At 47.0% G+C, this 13,976-nt stretch overlaps 1 protein-coding gene across 2 annotated transcripts in view; it reads left to right on the top strand.

Moving 5' to 3' along the window:
• Nucleotides 1–13,976, top strand: part of CMSS1 (cms1 ribosomal small subunit homolog) — a 1,475,838-nt gene that overhangs the window by 1,411,365 nt on the left and 50,497 nt on the right. For both annotated transcript variants that reach the window (XM_078657737.1, XM_078657736.1), the window contains exon 8: nucleotides 5,679–5,739. In XM_078657737.1, coding sequence (XP_078513863.1) covers nucleotides 5,679–5,739 — 61 coding nt within the window. The remainder of the gene's footprint in view (nucleotides 1–5,678; nucleotides 5,740–13,976) is intronic.

Here is a 13,976-nt window from a genome sequence, read left to right as displayed (position 1 = left end):
GGTTGAGGTCGCAGACAACATCAGGCTTGCCCTGGACAAACATCAAGCAACCATTCTTGTCCTCCTGGATCTGTCTACGGCCTTTGACACCATCTCCCATTGCATTTTGATTCAACGGCTATGGGAGATTGGTGTCAGAGGGCAGGTACTAGAATGGTTCAGCAGCTACCTATCTAATCGCACAACCACTGTGCAAGTGGGCAAGAATACAACAAGTACTCGACCTGTGAAAAGGGGTGTTCCGCAGGGCTCTATTCTGAGCCCTACGCTTTTTAATGTTTATATGGCGCCTTTGGCCAATGTGATCAGAGCGTTCGGCTTGGATGTTTTATACTATGCCAACAACACTCAAATTCTGGTCACTCTTGGCCCTGATATTAACGAAACAAAAGTTTGCTTTAAAAACTGTATGATTGAGGGTAAGAACTGGATGGGCAGGAACCACTCGCAGCTAAATGGCAATAAATCAGAAGTCATGTTGTTTGGCAAAGCCGCTGAACATTGGACCCAGAACTGGTGGCCTGTACAGTTGGGCGACTGCCCAGCCCCCAAGGAATCGATGTGCAATTTGGGTTTTCATATGGATAACAAACTCTCCATGAAAAGCCAAATAAACAACATTGTGGGAACCTGTTTTGGAATCATGCGCAGCCTGCAGAAAGTTTTCAAGTGGATACCAGCCGAAGCACGAAAACCCTTGCTACAGGGTCTCCTTATGCTGAGATTCTTTCCTCTTGAGGCGAAAAGCCGGGAGGTAAAGAGCAAGTTTGTTTTTAAAAGTGTGTTTGGCTGACTGTCGATTTAGGACTGGAAGCCTTTTTAAAACTGTACGTTTTAATTTACCTGTGCACGAGTTGACTCCCGGTGCCCACAGACCTCTGCTGGTCCCCGCAGCGATTCACGGGCTGACACGGGCCGTTACCGAAGGAACACACGCCATCTTGGGGGTGGTGGAAGGGGAGCGTTACAGCTGTCTGGCCCCCCCCCCCCCCTCCCTCTGGCGAGCATATAAAAATCACCACCGAACCTGTGCAGCGCTGAATGCTGAGATTCTTTCCTCTTGAGGCGAAAAGCCGGGAGGTAAAGTGCACGTTTGTATTTAAAAGTGTGTTTGGCTGACTGTCGATTTAGGATTGGAAGCCTTTTTAAAACTGTAAATTTTAATTTACCTGTGCACGAGTTGACTCCCGGTGCCCACAGACCTCTGCTGGTCCCCGCAGCCGATTCACGGGCTGACACGGGGCCGTTACCGAAGGAACACACACCATCTTGGGGGTGGTAGAAGGGGAGTGTTCCAGCTGTCTGGCCCCTCCCTCCCTCTTCCACTTCCGCTACAAATGCCTGACCTCCACCGGAGGCGCAGCGGACGGGCGCAGCGGGCGCGCCGGAAGCGCGCCAAAGGCGCGCCAAAGGCAAGCCCGTCTGTGCCCGTCCGTGACCGATCGGGACCAGGGGCAGGTACCCCTGGTGGTCTCAAGTTTGTTTCGGAAGCACTATAGTTCCCTCGAGCTCAGAAACCTCTGTCCTCCGACTGACAGTGCTTGCCGGCACAGTATAATTATTAGCAATGGAGACAAAAAGTGCGCACACTGCCCTTTTACTGTCAACAGACAACTAGGATCTAGGCACAAGGGTAGAATATTAAATCTTGCCCTGCTAAACTGACGGTCTTTGGGGAAACACAAGCTGGAAATATATGAATACCTGACGGAACATCAGGTGGACGCACTATTCCTCACAGAAACGTGGCTTAACGCCGCGTCAGCACCAGATGTACTGGCCGCTCTCCCACCAGGATATGATATTAAAAGAGTTGACAAGAAGTAGGGGAAGGGGGGATTGCGGTGATACATAAACAAGAGCTGGTATGCACTTTAGAAGAGAGGGACATTGGAAAGAGTGAGACTGGTTTCTTTTCCCTAGCAGTGCCCCTTGGATACTGTCTCAAGGGATTTTTAATATATCGCCCACCGGGACCTGGAGCCAGTTTTCTCACGCAACTGATGGACACTCTCACGCTTTCTGCTCTCACACATGAGACTCCTCCTCCTAGGGGACTTAAACTATCACTTTGATGACCCCCTGAACAATGAAGCTCAGGAAATCAGACAGGAGCTAGAAGGCATACAGATGTGGTTAAAATCAGATATGCCCACTCACTGTCAGCGTCATCTTTTGGACCCTATCTATGCCAACTGGGATACTGTGACCGTAGCTCCCCCAGCGCCTGTCATTTGGTCTGACCATTTCCTAGTCTCATTTTGGGTAGCGGTCCCGGATAGTGGACCTCAGAATGGGACAACCACCTTTAACAAACGCAGGAAAGGGGATAAGTTTTGCCCAGAGGAATTTAACAAAATAATAGAATCCGAAGGCCCGCTCGAGGGCGAGGAAATTGATTCTGCCTGCGAAACACTAGACCTACGAATCCAAAAGGCGCTAGATCACACAGCGCCTTGGATTCGGAATGCGCCACTAAGGAAATCTAAATCTGCCCCCTGGTTCGATACTGAACTACGAGGACAAAAAGCCACATGCAAATATCTAGAGAGGAGATGGCGGAGGTTCTATTCGGAGACAGACAGAGCCGAATACAAGAAAGGCTTAAAAGACTATCATGCCCTGATCCGGAGAGCGAAGAGAACCTACTACTGCACCAGAATTAAGAATGCAAACAACTCCATGAAGGAAATGTTCCTAGTATGTAGAGAACTATCTGATCTCGCCCCACTGACAGCCCCGATAGCTGGATCAGTCAGAGCCTGTAATCAAATAGCAGAGTTTTTTGCCAGTAAAGAGGACAAAATCTATGTGGCGTTTCCGGAGGCAGCTAGAGTAGGGGAGGGGAGAGTGGAAACTCCCCCAACCACACAGAACAGCAACTGCCTCTCGGCATTTCTAGTGCCCTCACGGGAAACAATACGCCAGATAGCAGCCAGCATTAAATCAGGATCACCAAATGACCCAGCCCCCCAAAAAAAACTTTATGGCAGTTTAACCATTCTGGAGCCATACATCAGTCTCTTACTTGCTCTCTCATTTGCATCAGGACAAGTACCTGTTGCATGGAAGAGAGCAATAGTTCTCCCTTTGAGGAAAAAGCCCAACATTAGCCTTACAAATCTGGAAAACTTGCGACCTATTTCCCTTCTCCCTTATTTTGCCAAAATCGCAGCGAAAGCAGTGAATAAACAACTTGCAGCATTCGCTGAGAACAACGGACTGCTCCATCCCTCTCAGTCGGGTTTCCGCGCTCTACACTCTACGGAGTCGGCCCTGCTGGCCTCAACAGAAGCCCTACGTAGATATGCGGATGAAGGCCAGACAGCGGCACTGATCCTGTTGGATCTTAGTGCCGCTTTCGACACTGTAGCGCATCACACACTGCTGCAGTGTCTTAAAGAGGGAGGAGTGAGAGGCAAGGCTTGGGAGTGGTTGGAATCATTCCTTACGGGCCGCAGTTTCCAGGTCGCACAAGGACAGTTAAGGTCCAACGAAATAAAACTCAAGCAGGGAGTCCCACAAGGCTCCAGTCTCAGCCCCACCTTATTTAATCTGTATGTGGCCCCTGTTGGAGCAATCACAGACAAATTTGGGGTTGAGACAGTGTCGTATGCCGACGACATGCAATTGATTGTGACGCTTACGCAACCAGAAGAGCAATGTGCGGCTAATTTTAAGAGCTGCATGCAGGAACTGGCCAAGTGGATGGCGGACAACTGCCTCCGTCTTAACAGAAACAAGACAGAGGTACTGATCGTAGGCAAATCTCCATCAGTGTGGACCTCAGCGTGGTGGCCGGACGAGCTGGGTGAACTGCCCACACCCAGCAATCTAGTGAAAAACCTAGGAGTTTGGCTGGATAAAAATGTATCCTTCGACCACCAGACCAAGCAAGTGGCAGGCACTTGTTTTGGTACTCTACGGGTCCTTAGGAAAACATTGGACCTTATGCCTACGCCGGTGCGCCAAACCCTAGTCCATGCACTGATAACATCCAGGCTGGACTACGGAAACGTACTATATCTAGGAGCCAGCGAAAAAGGCGTCACTAGACTGCAACGTATACAAAATGCGGCGGCCCGCTTGATCCTTCAACTACCCATAATGGCTTCATCACAAAAATCTCTGAGAACGCTTCACTGGCTCCCTATTAGGGAACGGGTGATGTTTAAGGCCCTCTGTATTGGACATCGGATCCTTCATGGGAGAGGCCCTAGGTACCTGCAGAACTATCTTAAGCGGTATGAGCCAACACGCCAATTAAGATCATGTGGCACGGGGCTGGTGCAGGTCCCGAAGGTAAAAAGAGCAAGAATGGGTGGAAAATCCTTTAGAGCTTCGACTGCTAGGCTGTGGAACAAGCTGCCAGAAAAACTGCGCTTGGAAAATTCGGAGCTTACATTCCGTAAAGAACTTAAAACAATCCTGTTCCCCAAACCTCAATGTTCCAAATAGGCCCCTCTCTCCACAATTTGAATCACACGCTAATGGAAACAACAGCAGGAACTAGCGCTGGGACACACCTGCTGGTGTAACCAAGCGCTTTATAAAATATAAAATAAATAAAATAAATAAATAAATTATAAATAGGCAGGACTACGGGAACTCGCTATTACTTGCAATAAATGAGCACCACCTGAAAAAGTTACAGGTCCTGTAGAACACTGCAGCGCGACTTGTTTTAGATTTACCACGAAGGTCGCCACCTGCCCCGTGCCTTAGAAGCCTACACTGGCTTCCTGTAAAAAAGCGAATCATGTTCAAAACATTGTTTTTGGAGCACAAACAGATGTATGGGAATGGCCCTAAATACTGGTCCCGTAAACTCACTTGGTATGTGCCGAGTAGGCAATTTAGATCCAGCTTTGAGTCACTGCTCACCCCGCTGAGAATTCAAACTACCAGGAACGGGAGTCGTGCTTTCTCCTTTCTGGCACCCACCCTCTGGAACAAAATGCCCTAGAGCCTGCGTATGACTTCAGAACACATCTGTTTCCGCAAGAAACTCAAGACTTGGCTCTTTTGCTAACTCAGCTGTCCATCCCCCGTCAGAGCCGCCTGCAAGCGCCATGAGACTCTTTGGACGTGATATGTGCGCATTACAAATGTCCTGACTTGACTTGACTTGACTTCCAGGAATCTTGTGCCATCTGCCACTACTTCGTAGTCAAGGGCAAAGTCACCAGGACAAATGATCTGGACTCAAGGGTCATGCCTCGGGAGCAGTGGCCGACTGTGTGCTTCCAGGTACAATACCAGCATCGAAAGGGGGATCCTGGAGGGGCCACTCTCAAAGACATTCTGCAGGCCATTCATGCTTCCAGGGAAGCATTGGAGGCGAGATTTGATGCCCTAAGGACGGACCTGAATATTCTGAAAGACGATCATCGACACCTTGCGCAAAGAGTGGCAACGATGCGGGAATGGCACACAATTATGGAGGACAAAGTCCGGACTCTGGAGGTGTAATTTTTTTTAAAACATACGTAATGTTTATAAATCTGTACAGTCTGATCACACCGGCACTGTATCTTTCAATTCTTTATTAGAAATCACTCTGCCAGCTCAATAGAACACTTGCTGTAATGCCATGAACCCCAGGCATATGAAGACATTACTTCATAAAGAGTATCAGTGGAAACTAACCTAAAAGTCTGTTTTTCTCTCATCCCTAGGTTATTGACAGCTTTCAAAGGGGATGCCAAAGTTCTGAAACTATTTGCAAAACACATTAAGGTAACGTATGCAAGAACTCGTTTTGTGTATTAAACACTCTCTACAGATTACATGGACGGCTCTCTTAAATAAGTTAATTTTTTTAATTGAACTGAAAAGTATACTACCATTGTACAGTTCCAATTCGAATTTTGTAAACATCAAGTTTTCTGTCTGAGATTTACTTTTACACGCTCTTGTTATGTAATGCTTTGCCAAGTGGGTTGTGCCATAACAGGTCATCCAGAAAATCAAAACAATAGCCCCTCAGTGGGTGGAATGTTCTAATAGCCTTTCTGCCAGTGGCGGCTGGTAACATTAAAATATGGTAAGGCACAATGCCCAGAAAGCTCACCATATATGTTGCACACAGCCACGTCCGGTATCTCTCTCCCCGGCGGTGACCCCAGCAGGAAAGGGAAGGACTTTGTCCCTTGTGCTACGTGATTCCATCCAATCCAGGATTGGTTGGAGCAGGTTAACCCAGCACTCAGCCATGCAATTGTGCAGGCTGAAGTGCGCTTGTCAGATTGGCCGGCTGTAGGCATGGGTTGCAGTAATAATGCAATTGCACTAATCAGCCCCCCCTGCCCTCGTGCTGTAACAGCGGGAGCCTGCGACCAAAATAAAATGGTATTTATTACCATTTTATTAATGTGTGTGCCTGCTGCACTTGCAGCAAGCTTGGCAATGCTTCTCCACATTAACGGAGGAGCCGCTGCTGGGCTATACCAGTTGTTAAAGGCCCTCTCCCTCGTTATAGGCCCTCGTCCGTGGCTTGGGCCTATAACTCTGGTTCAGGGCCTTTAACAGTAGGTAGCTGGCTATAAGGCTAGAACACATGTTTCTGTGACTATAAGATAAGCTAACTATCATAAATGTCTACACGCTTCTATGCAAGGCGGAGGGCTTCAAATAACCCAGATTGTATATATCGAAAGATAAATGCACACATCACTGATTTCATTAGCCACAGGCAACAAACAGCCACATGCAAAGCAGCATGGGAAATTACTGTCCGGGTAATGAATATGAATATCCTCATTTTCAAGAGCCATTGTTGTCTCTGATCTGTTTAAGTCTTTTGTGCTGCTCAGTTTACATTAGTCAGTATGAAAGGTTCATTTGCATCCCCCTCAATTACTTGCTAATTCCCAGGATGATACTGAATTTTGCTTAGACTCATGACTTCTGAAAATGTAATAATACAGTAGATGCCAGGGATCTAGCTTCTATCTCTCCTGCACAACCATGGATGCACAGCAATCAAGAAATCTATAATTGATGGAAGGATGGCTCCTATTACTGCTAGGCTTCCTGGTGCTCCCGAACTCGTCTGTCTGGAGCAGAACGAGCCAGGAAGTAAACATTCACCCAGGGCAGTGCTCCTAGGAAGGAGAGATTCTATGAACGCATCGTTTGTAACGCTTAGAAAACGATGATGCTGTATATTGATAAAGCTCGGCAAATACCCTCAAAAGGTGCCCTCGCGCTAATTGACTCAACAAGCTGATTTGCGTATCTTCAAGTGATTAAGTTCAGCAATAAAGCACATATTAAATTCAGCGATTGAGTGAAAGTGTGTTCTGCTTCTTTTAATACGCATGTATTAACACGGAAGATAGACTTGCAGGCTGGATGAATACTATGTTTCAATCTTTAATAGTGGCAAGCTGTTAAAGTTTGTGTAGATTGATTTTGGGATACGTTTGCAGGAGCCTCTACGACCCCCCCCCCCTTCCTCCACACACACACTCGTATCATGCAGTGGGTAAATGCATGTGCAAGCTGTACACCTGCACAGGGCCACCAAACCCCAGGGGCCACCACGCCAGTATATATCCTTAATATAATAATCCTCTGAGGATGGATACATATTTACGTGGCGCCCCCTGGCAGGGATTTGGCGGCCTCCGGCTCTGTTCCACTTCCAAACACCCTGATCCCCCCTCCCCCCCCCTCTTCACTGACCTCCGCACTCTGCCTCGCCCGGACCCCCTCTTCCGGGGCCCCCTACCTACGCTCCCTGCCCAGGTCCGCCATGAGCCTAGAGCCGCCCCTGAAGGGCACGAGCTGCCACCATCTACAAATGATCGGGTCAGAGCTCTGTCCCAATCATGTTGTATTCAGTGTCCCGTCATCCCATGCTCCTCTCTCATTTGTAGCTGCTGACATGGGATGCAGGAATATTGGATATTATAGGGGCGCACTTGTGTTGACTATTCACGTAGCAAACAATCACCGCTGCTCAATTCAACATTAACAGAGCGCTGCAGTTTCCTGCGGCTGCCTCTATGCTTGCGAGGAGAAGCAGCAAGCACTGCTAGTGGTGTCCACGAGCGCCGAGTTCTGCGGCAAAGATATATACCGGAACAAATTATTAGGGGGGAAAACTGGCAGGGTCGTTAAGGGACTGAAGAACTGGCAGGGATTATTAGAGGATTGAAACGGGGCTAATTGAAGGACTTGGAGAGGAGGGGTGGGAATGAACTGGGACCATGACGGAAGGAGCCAGGGATGGGGATGAATGTGGATGAAGAAGGAGCATCTGGGGAAGAAAAGCATCAGTGGCTGGTTCCAGGGAATGGGGGAGTGAATGATTGGGGAAGCAGGCAAGCAGCGTGCCAGAGAACGGCTTTAATGATTATCTGAAGCCCTTTCCTATCACCAAAACCTAATCAAATCTTCCAAGACCTGTGGGTCAAGACTCTGACAAGTGAGGATCGAGAAGGTCTGGAGGCGGACCTCATAGCATAAAAGATTGCTGGGGCCATTTCCCAACTTAAAAGAGGAAAACATCCTGGACCCAACTGGTTCCCAGCCCACCTATTTAAATTTCCTTCACGTAAGATATTTATGAAAGCATTAGAAAAGAGGGTACTTTCTCACTGGATTTAAGGTTTGCCACAATAATACTTATTAATAAATCGGGCAAAACGCAGAGGAATGTGCCTTATATAGGTCCATATCCCTCCTGAACATTGAGATTGAAATTCTGGCTAAGCGATTGTACACAGTAATTGATACACTAATGCACCTGGATCAATCTGAATTTATGCCTCTAGGCATTTTCTACATTGTCTCTATGAATGCCTAATCAAAGCTTTAACCCTGAGAGAACTCTATGCAATGGCCCTATCTAATTTTGATACTTCAAAAGATGCAGTTTGGCCAAGAATAATTACAATGGGCGAAGTTGCTCTATACCAAACCAATGACCAGGGCACAGGTAAATGGCTCCATCGCTGCCACTTTCCCACTGGAATAGGCACAAGACAGGCATGCCCATTTTCCCATCTGTTGTTAAGCCTGGCCATTGAATGACTGGATCAGAGACCTGTCTAAGACACCGAAAGGGAAGTCATAGCATTGTTATTTGCTTATGATCTGGTTCTATATCTGGCGGACTCTATCGTGTATACTTGAAATGATAAGTACACATGGAAAATACACGTGTTTATGCACTATCTGGACTAAATCGATTGTATATCCACTGGTAAACTGGTATTTACCGAAGCAGGTATACTGTCTGTTAACAATAGATAGGGACGAGTTTCATAATCTAGGAATCTAAGTGACCAGGAATAAACATAGTTTCATGAACAAAAATCTATTGACACTTCTGGGTGGCTTTAATTCTGATATTGCCCGCTGGATAAGATGTCTACTCTCCCTGATGGGCAGAGCTGCCTTTTTTAAATGATCTCATTGTATCTCCTATTGTATGCACTACAGAACCCCTTGTGAGAAGGTGGGTTGGCTGTCCACTTGTTAAAGTGGGCACCTTGTACCAGGCCACACGGCCCTTATGATGTATGAGGTCAAAGATAACCTTTAGAAAGCTATCCTAGTGGTACCTGTGGAGAGCGGCCTTCAGGCTTAATCTTGAAGAAATGTAAAGCAGCTTGTTGTACCAGAATATCACCTCCTGAATGACTAAATGAAATGAGCGCCACACAGTTATATAAAAATATGTATTTATTAATATAACTATCTCTACTAATCTCTACACGAGATTAGAACAAAATGTTATGTTATGTTATAGGTATTTGTTTTGCGCACAGCTGCTCCAGCAAAGGAGCGTCCTGGCGCCACCAACAAGGTGAGACACAACACAACAAGCAGCCGGAAACAAAAAAGCTAAACGGGAATACTAAAACAAAAATGTTTTAATAGCTTTCTGAAAAGGCATCAGATCATCCAACAGACGAATTTCCACCGGGAGGGAGTTCCAAAGAGTTGCAGCTTTGACACAGAAAGAGCGTCCACCAGCACGACAGAGCTTGAAACGTGGAACCACGGCAAGAGCCTGGCCAGCGGAACGCAGAGCACGAGTTGGAACATAGAGGGACAAAAAGTTGGACAAGATCTGAGGCCCCATGCCCTTCAAAATTTTAAAAGTCAAACAGAGGACCTTAAAATCAATTCTCTTCCTCACAGGTAGCCAATGCAGAGATCGAAGGACATTGGAGACAGGACAAAATCTGGGCAGACCGACTATCGCACACAATACTTTAACAATAGAACATTTGTGAGTAGCAAAATACACAGCGGGCTCCAGGGGGAGACCGAATCATATACTAAGAAAATGGTATAACAATCACAACTTCAATAGAGCACATAGAATTGCTGGGACCCCAAGGAACCACCCAGAGTAGTGACAGAGGGAGCCCATGGAGGACGGGCGCAGTGAGGAAACACGACTGCGTGCTCCATACAACTCTATGGGAAAGTCGCGGTTGGAAAGTTAGAGTTTAAGGACAGTTCTACGAGGACTTCAAGCAAACCCTTTGGGACTTAGGAGGTTCTAGAGCCAACCCACCAGTGAGTACCGAGGTACCCATGTTACCTATCCCAGAGGAGCCAGGTGCATAGGGGTCAAGTGGTGTCAGAAACCTTCGTCGTTTTCAATGGAGAGCTTCAAAGAAGTACTGCTGCCAGGAAAGCGAAGAGTGTCCGGTGGAATCCAAGCCTGGATTCGAATGGAGAGAAACCTGAGAGCAGAGGGGACATAGTCTGGGTCACGACAAGTGACCAGTGGCTCGGCAGTCTAATGCCCACCAATGTCGGTGCTTCCTGTATGAAAAAGGGATGCTTGACTCTGCAGCCATGGAGACCAAGAGACGTTGAGGACCACCAGGATCCAGGGGTGAGCTGTCCCATGAAGGATGTCGAGTGCTGAGGGGTCAGTGTCTGGCTGGATCACCAACAAGCCTTGGCAAACGCAAGCCGTGCGGTCAGAGGAAACAGTTAACGGGGTGGACCAGCAAGGTCCAGGGAACTCTCCAAGCAATGGAGAGTCAAGGCACGTCTGGAGCACCCAGAAAAGCCCAAGAACAAACAAAGTGACCCACAGGTCAACTGACCAGGGATCGTGAGGAGACCTCAAACAAGTGTGCAAAATACTAGCCCACATAGCACTCTGTGAATGGAGGCTGGATATCTTTAGTGCAAATACTGTTCAGGGTCAGAACTACACGGAGTCCAATGCACAGGCTCAGGGATCGCCAAAAAGCATATGCACTTGCAAATGTATGCGGTGCACAGGGGTTCAGGTTGCACGGCCCCCACGAGGGATTCTGGTTTCAGAATCGCTGAGAGGTCAAATCTACCTCAAGGACCTTCGGGAACCCACCTCCTGTATTGCTGAAATCTTCGGAGTCCGCAGGATCTCTGGAGAAGCAAACCAGTCAGATGCGTTTAGGTGCCTGCTGCTGCAGGGTAGTAACTCCTTTACTCCAGGGGAGATTCTTCAGTTAGTGCAATCATAGTGCAGGCAGTCTAAGTACTTGGTTTCTTCTTAGCAGAATCTTGTCCAGGTAAAATCTAAAGTCCTATAGTCAGGTGACCCACTTTATACCCATGAGAAGGGGTTGGAAAGATTCTGTGGACCCTCCTAGGGGAGGGGCAGGACAGAGGGGTTGCTACACCCATGTCCTTTGTCCAGTTTTGTGCCAGAGCAGGAACCAATGGCTCCCAGAACTGGTCTATGCACAGAGACACCAAATGTGCCCCCAGTGCAGACTTTCTGGCACTCTGAGTGCACTCACCCAGACCCAATACACTAAATACTGTCTGGGAGGTGGTTACACCTCCCTGTGACAGGATGCCTATTGTCATGCCTTCCTCTGCGCAAGCTTGTCTCAGCAGCAGAAGGGCAGACCCGTGTCTGTGGCTGGCAGCATCCATTTTGTGCTGCCCTGGTTGAGAAAGCTGGTACCGGGTTGACCTGTGACCCACAGTAGTGGTTCTAGAAGGGTGGAATCATACCTCCCACACCAGTTACTGGTGTGGAGTTATGATTCCAAGGTGTTTGACACCAAACACAACATGTTTCTAAGCAGCCGTTTTAAAGTTAGCATTTACCGCGAGGCTATAATGCACTTAAATATATATGTCTGGCTGCATCACAGACCCCGGAGGATGGTCCCTGAAGGCTGCAGAGTGGCTCTGCTCATGAAGGGGCACCCTCTCACATACAACCCAGCACCCTGTCTTCACGATTGATAAGGCCTGCCATAGGAGTGACTGATATGTTTTTAAGTGTAGTGATTTAGATAGATATAGTGAGCCTATATCTCAGTAAGTAGTGCAAGCACCTGCTTACACAGTCTGCTGTAGCAGGCCTCTTGTGTCATTTTGAATGGCCTCTCATGGTTGGCATAATACATGCTGCAGCCCAATGGAGGCCTCTGGGGTACCTATGCCCTGGGTACATGGTGTACCATATACTAGGGACTGATAGGGTACCCCACTATCCAATCTTGAGTGTACCTAAAGTACATATACAACAGGTTAAGGGCGAAAGCAGATAGACTGGGGTTCTAGATGGCAGGATCCAGACTAGTCAAAAACAGTGATAAATCAGCAAAAAAGTGGGGGTAACCATAAGAAGAAGATTCTACTTTTCTACGCCCCTCATACCTGTTCCCAGATAAATACTTTCAGAAAGTAGACCGTGTATAATGCAACCTGCTTTGGAATGGAAACACACCTCGGACAGTCTGGAGACACAGCAAAGAGGCATATATGTTGGAGGAATAGCAGTGCCAGACCTTCAGAAGTACTATTGGGCTTCCCAATTAATATTTATCTATAGCTTGAAGTATAGTATGTTACATGGCCCATCCATCGAGGGGCACTCTATGGCGGGAAAGCACCAATGACATGGTCTTACCACAGAACCATGCTGATTAAAATTTGGCAGCTGGTTAACAACCAAATGGGCTGGTAGGATGTGATTACTCCGGAACCCCACCGGGAGACTCATAAATACTGGTGAACTACAGACAAGGTAGGGTTTTTCAAAAATTTGATTTGATTGGGATCTCCAAGCTGGGAGAGTTTTCGGGAACGGAGATTTTTAAATTCTTCACTGGGTATGAACTCCTCAACTCCCAAAAGCATAAATACTTGCAAATTAACCACATGCTCAATAAAACAATTCATACACAAGAGATCAAAGCAGAATCTCCACTGGAATATAGAGTGCTTTCCCCCATTAAACAATCGTGTGATTTCTCAAATACATAGACTTTTGGGAAAAACATACTGGTGCCACTCACAACACTCAGGAAGCGTTAAAAATTAAAGGCAAACACATCGGAGGCCTAAAGGTCTATCATGTATTAAGCGCAAAAATAACTATGAAGCCAGCAATATCATTTCAACAGTTGCCATTTCAACTGACCCAGTTTGAAACACTTTGTCAATGAACATCCCTTTATCATCTGCCTATTGATCAGATGGGAGAAACTTCTGGTGCAAAAGAATGTGAGAAGTCCTTCAATGTAGATAGTAAAGTGAAAATAAATACTGAGTTCATCAGGTTTCTCTGTTTTACACTTTGCTGTGCCAGATTTCTGAGCTAGGTTTTGCTTACTACAATATGCAGGAAAATGTGTGAATGTGTAACAGCAAATAAAATTTGTTGGAGTTGGCCCTCTCTGCAGGGTTGTCCCCGCACATTTTACCTTCACCCTCCTGTTCTCTGAACCTATTTTTGTTGGTGTTTAGGACTGTACACATTACCACTGCTTACCAGTGCTAAAGTGCTTGTGTTCTCTCCTTTAGCATGGTGAAATTGGCTTAAACCCAATTGGCATATTTAATTTACTAGTATGTCCCTAGTGAAGTGGAACTACATGTACCCAGGGCCTGTAAACTAAATACTACTAGTGGGCATGCATCACTTATTGTGCCACCACCTAAGTAGCCTTTCAAACATGTCTCACCCCTGACATTGCAACCTGTGTGTG

Source organism: Lissotriton helveticus, chromosome 8 (genome assembly GCF_964261635.1).
Source record: "Lissotriton helveticus chromosome 8, aLisHel1.1, whole genome shotgun sequence".
NCBI classification, from domain to species: Eukaryota; Metazoa; Chordata; class Amphibia; order Caudata; family Salamandridae; genus Lissotriton; species Lissotriton helveticus.
The sequence above is the reverse complement of the archived record's forward strand: the minus strand, read 5'-3'. Positions and strand labels throughout refer to the sequence as shown.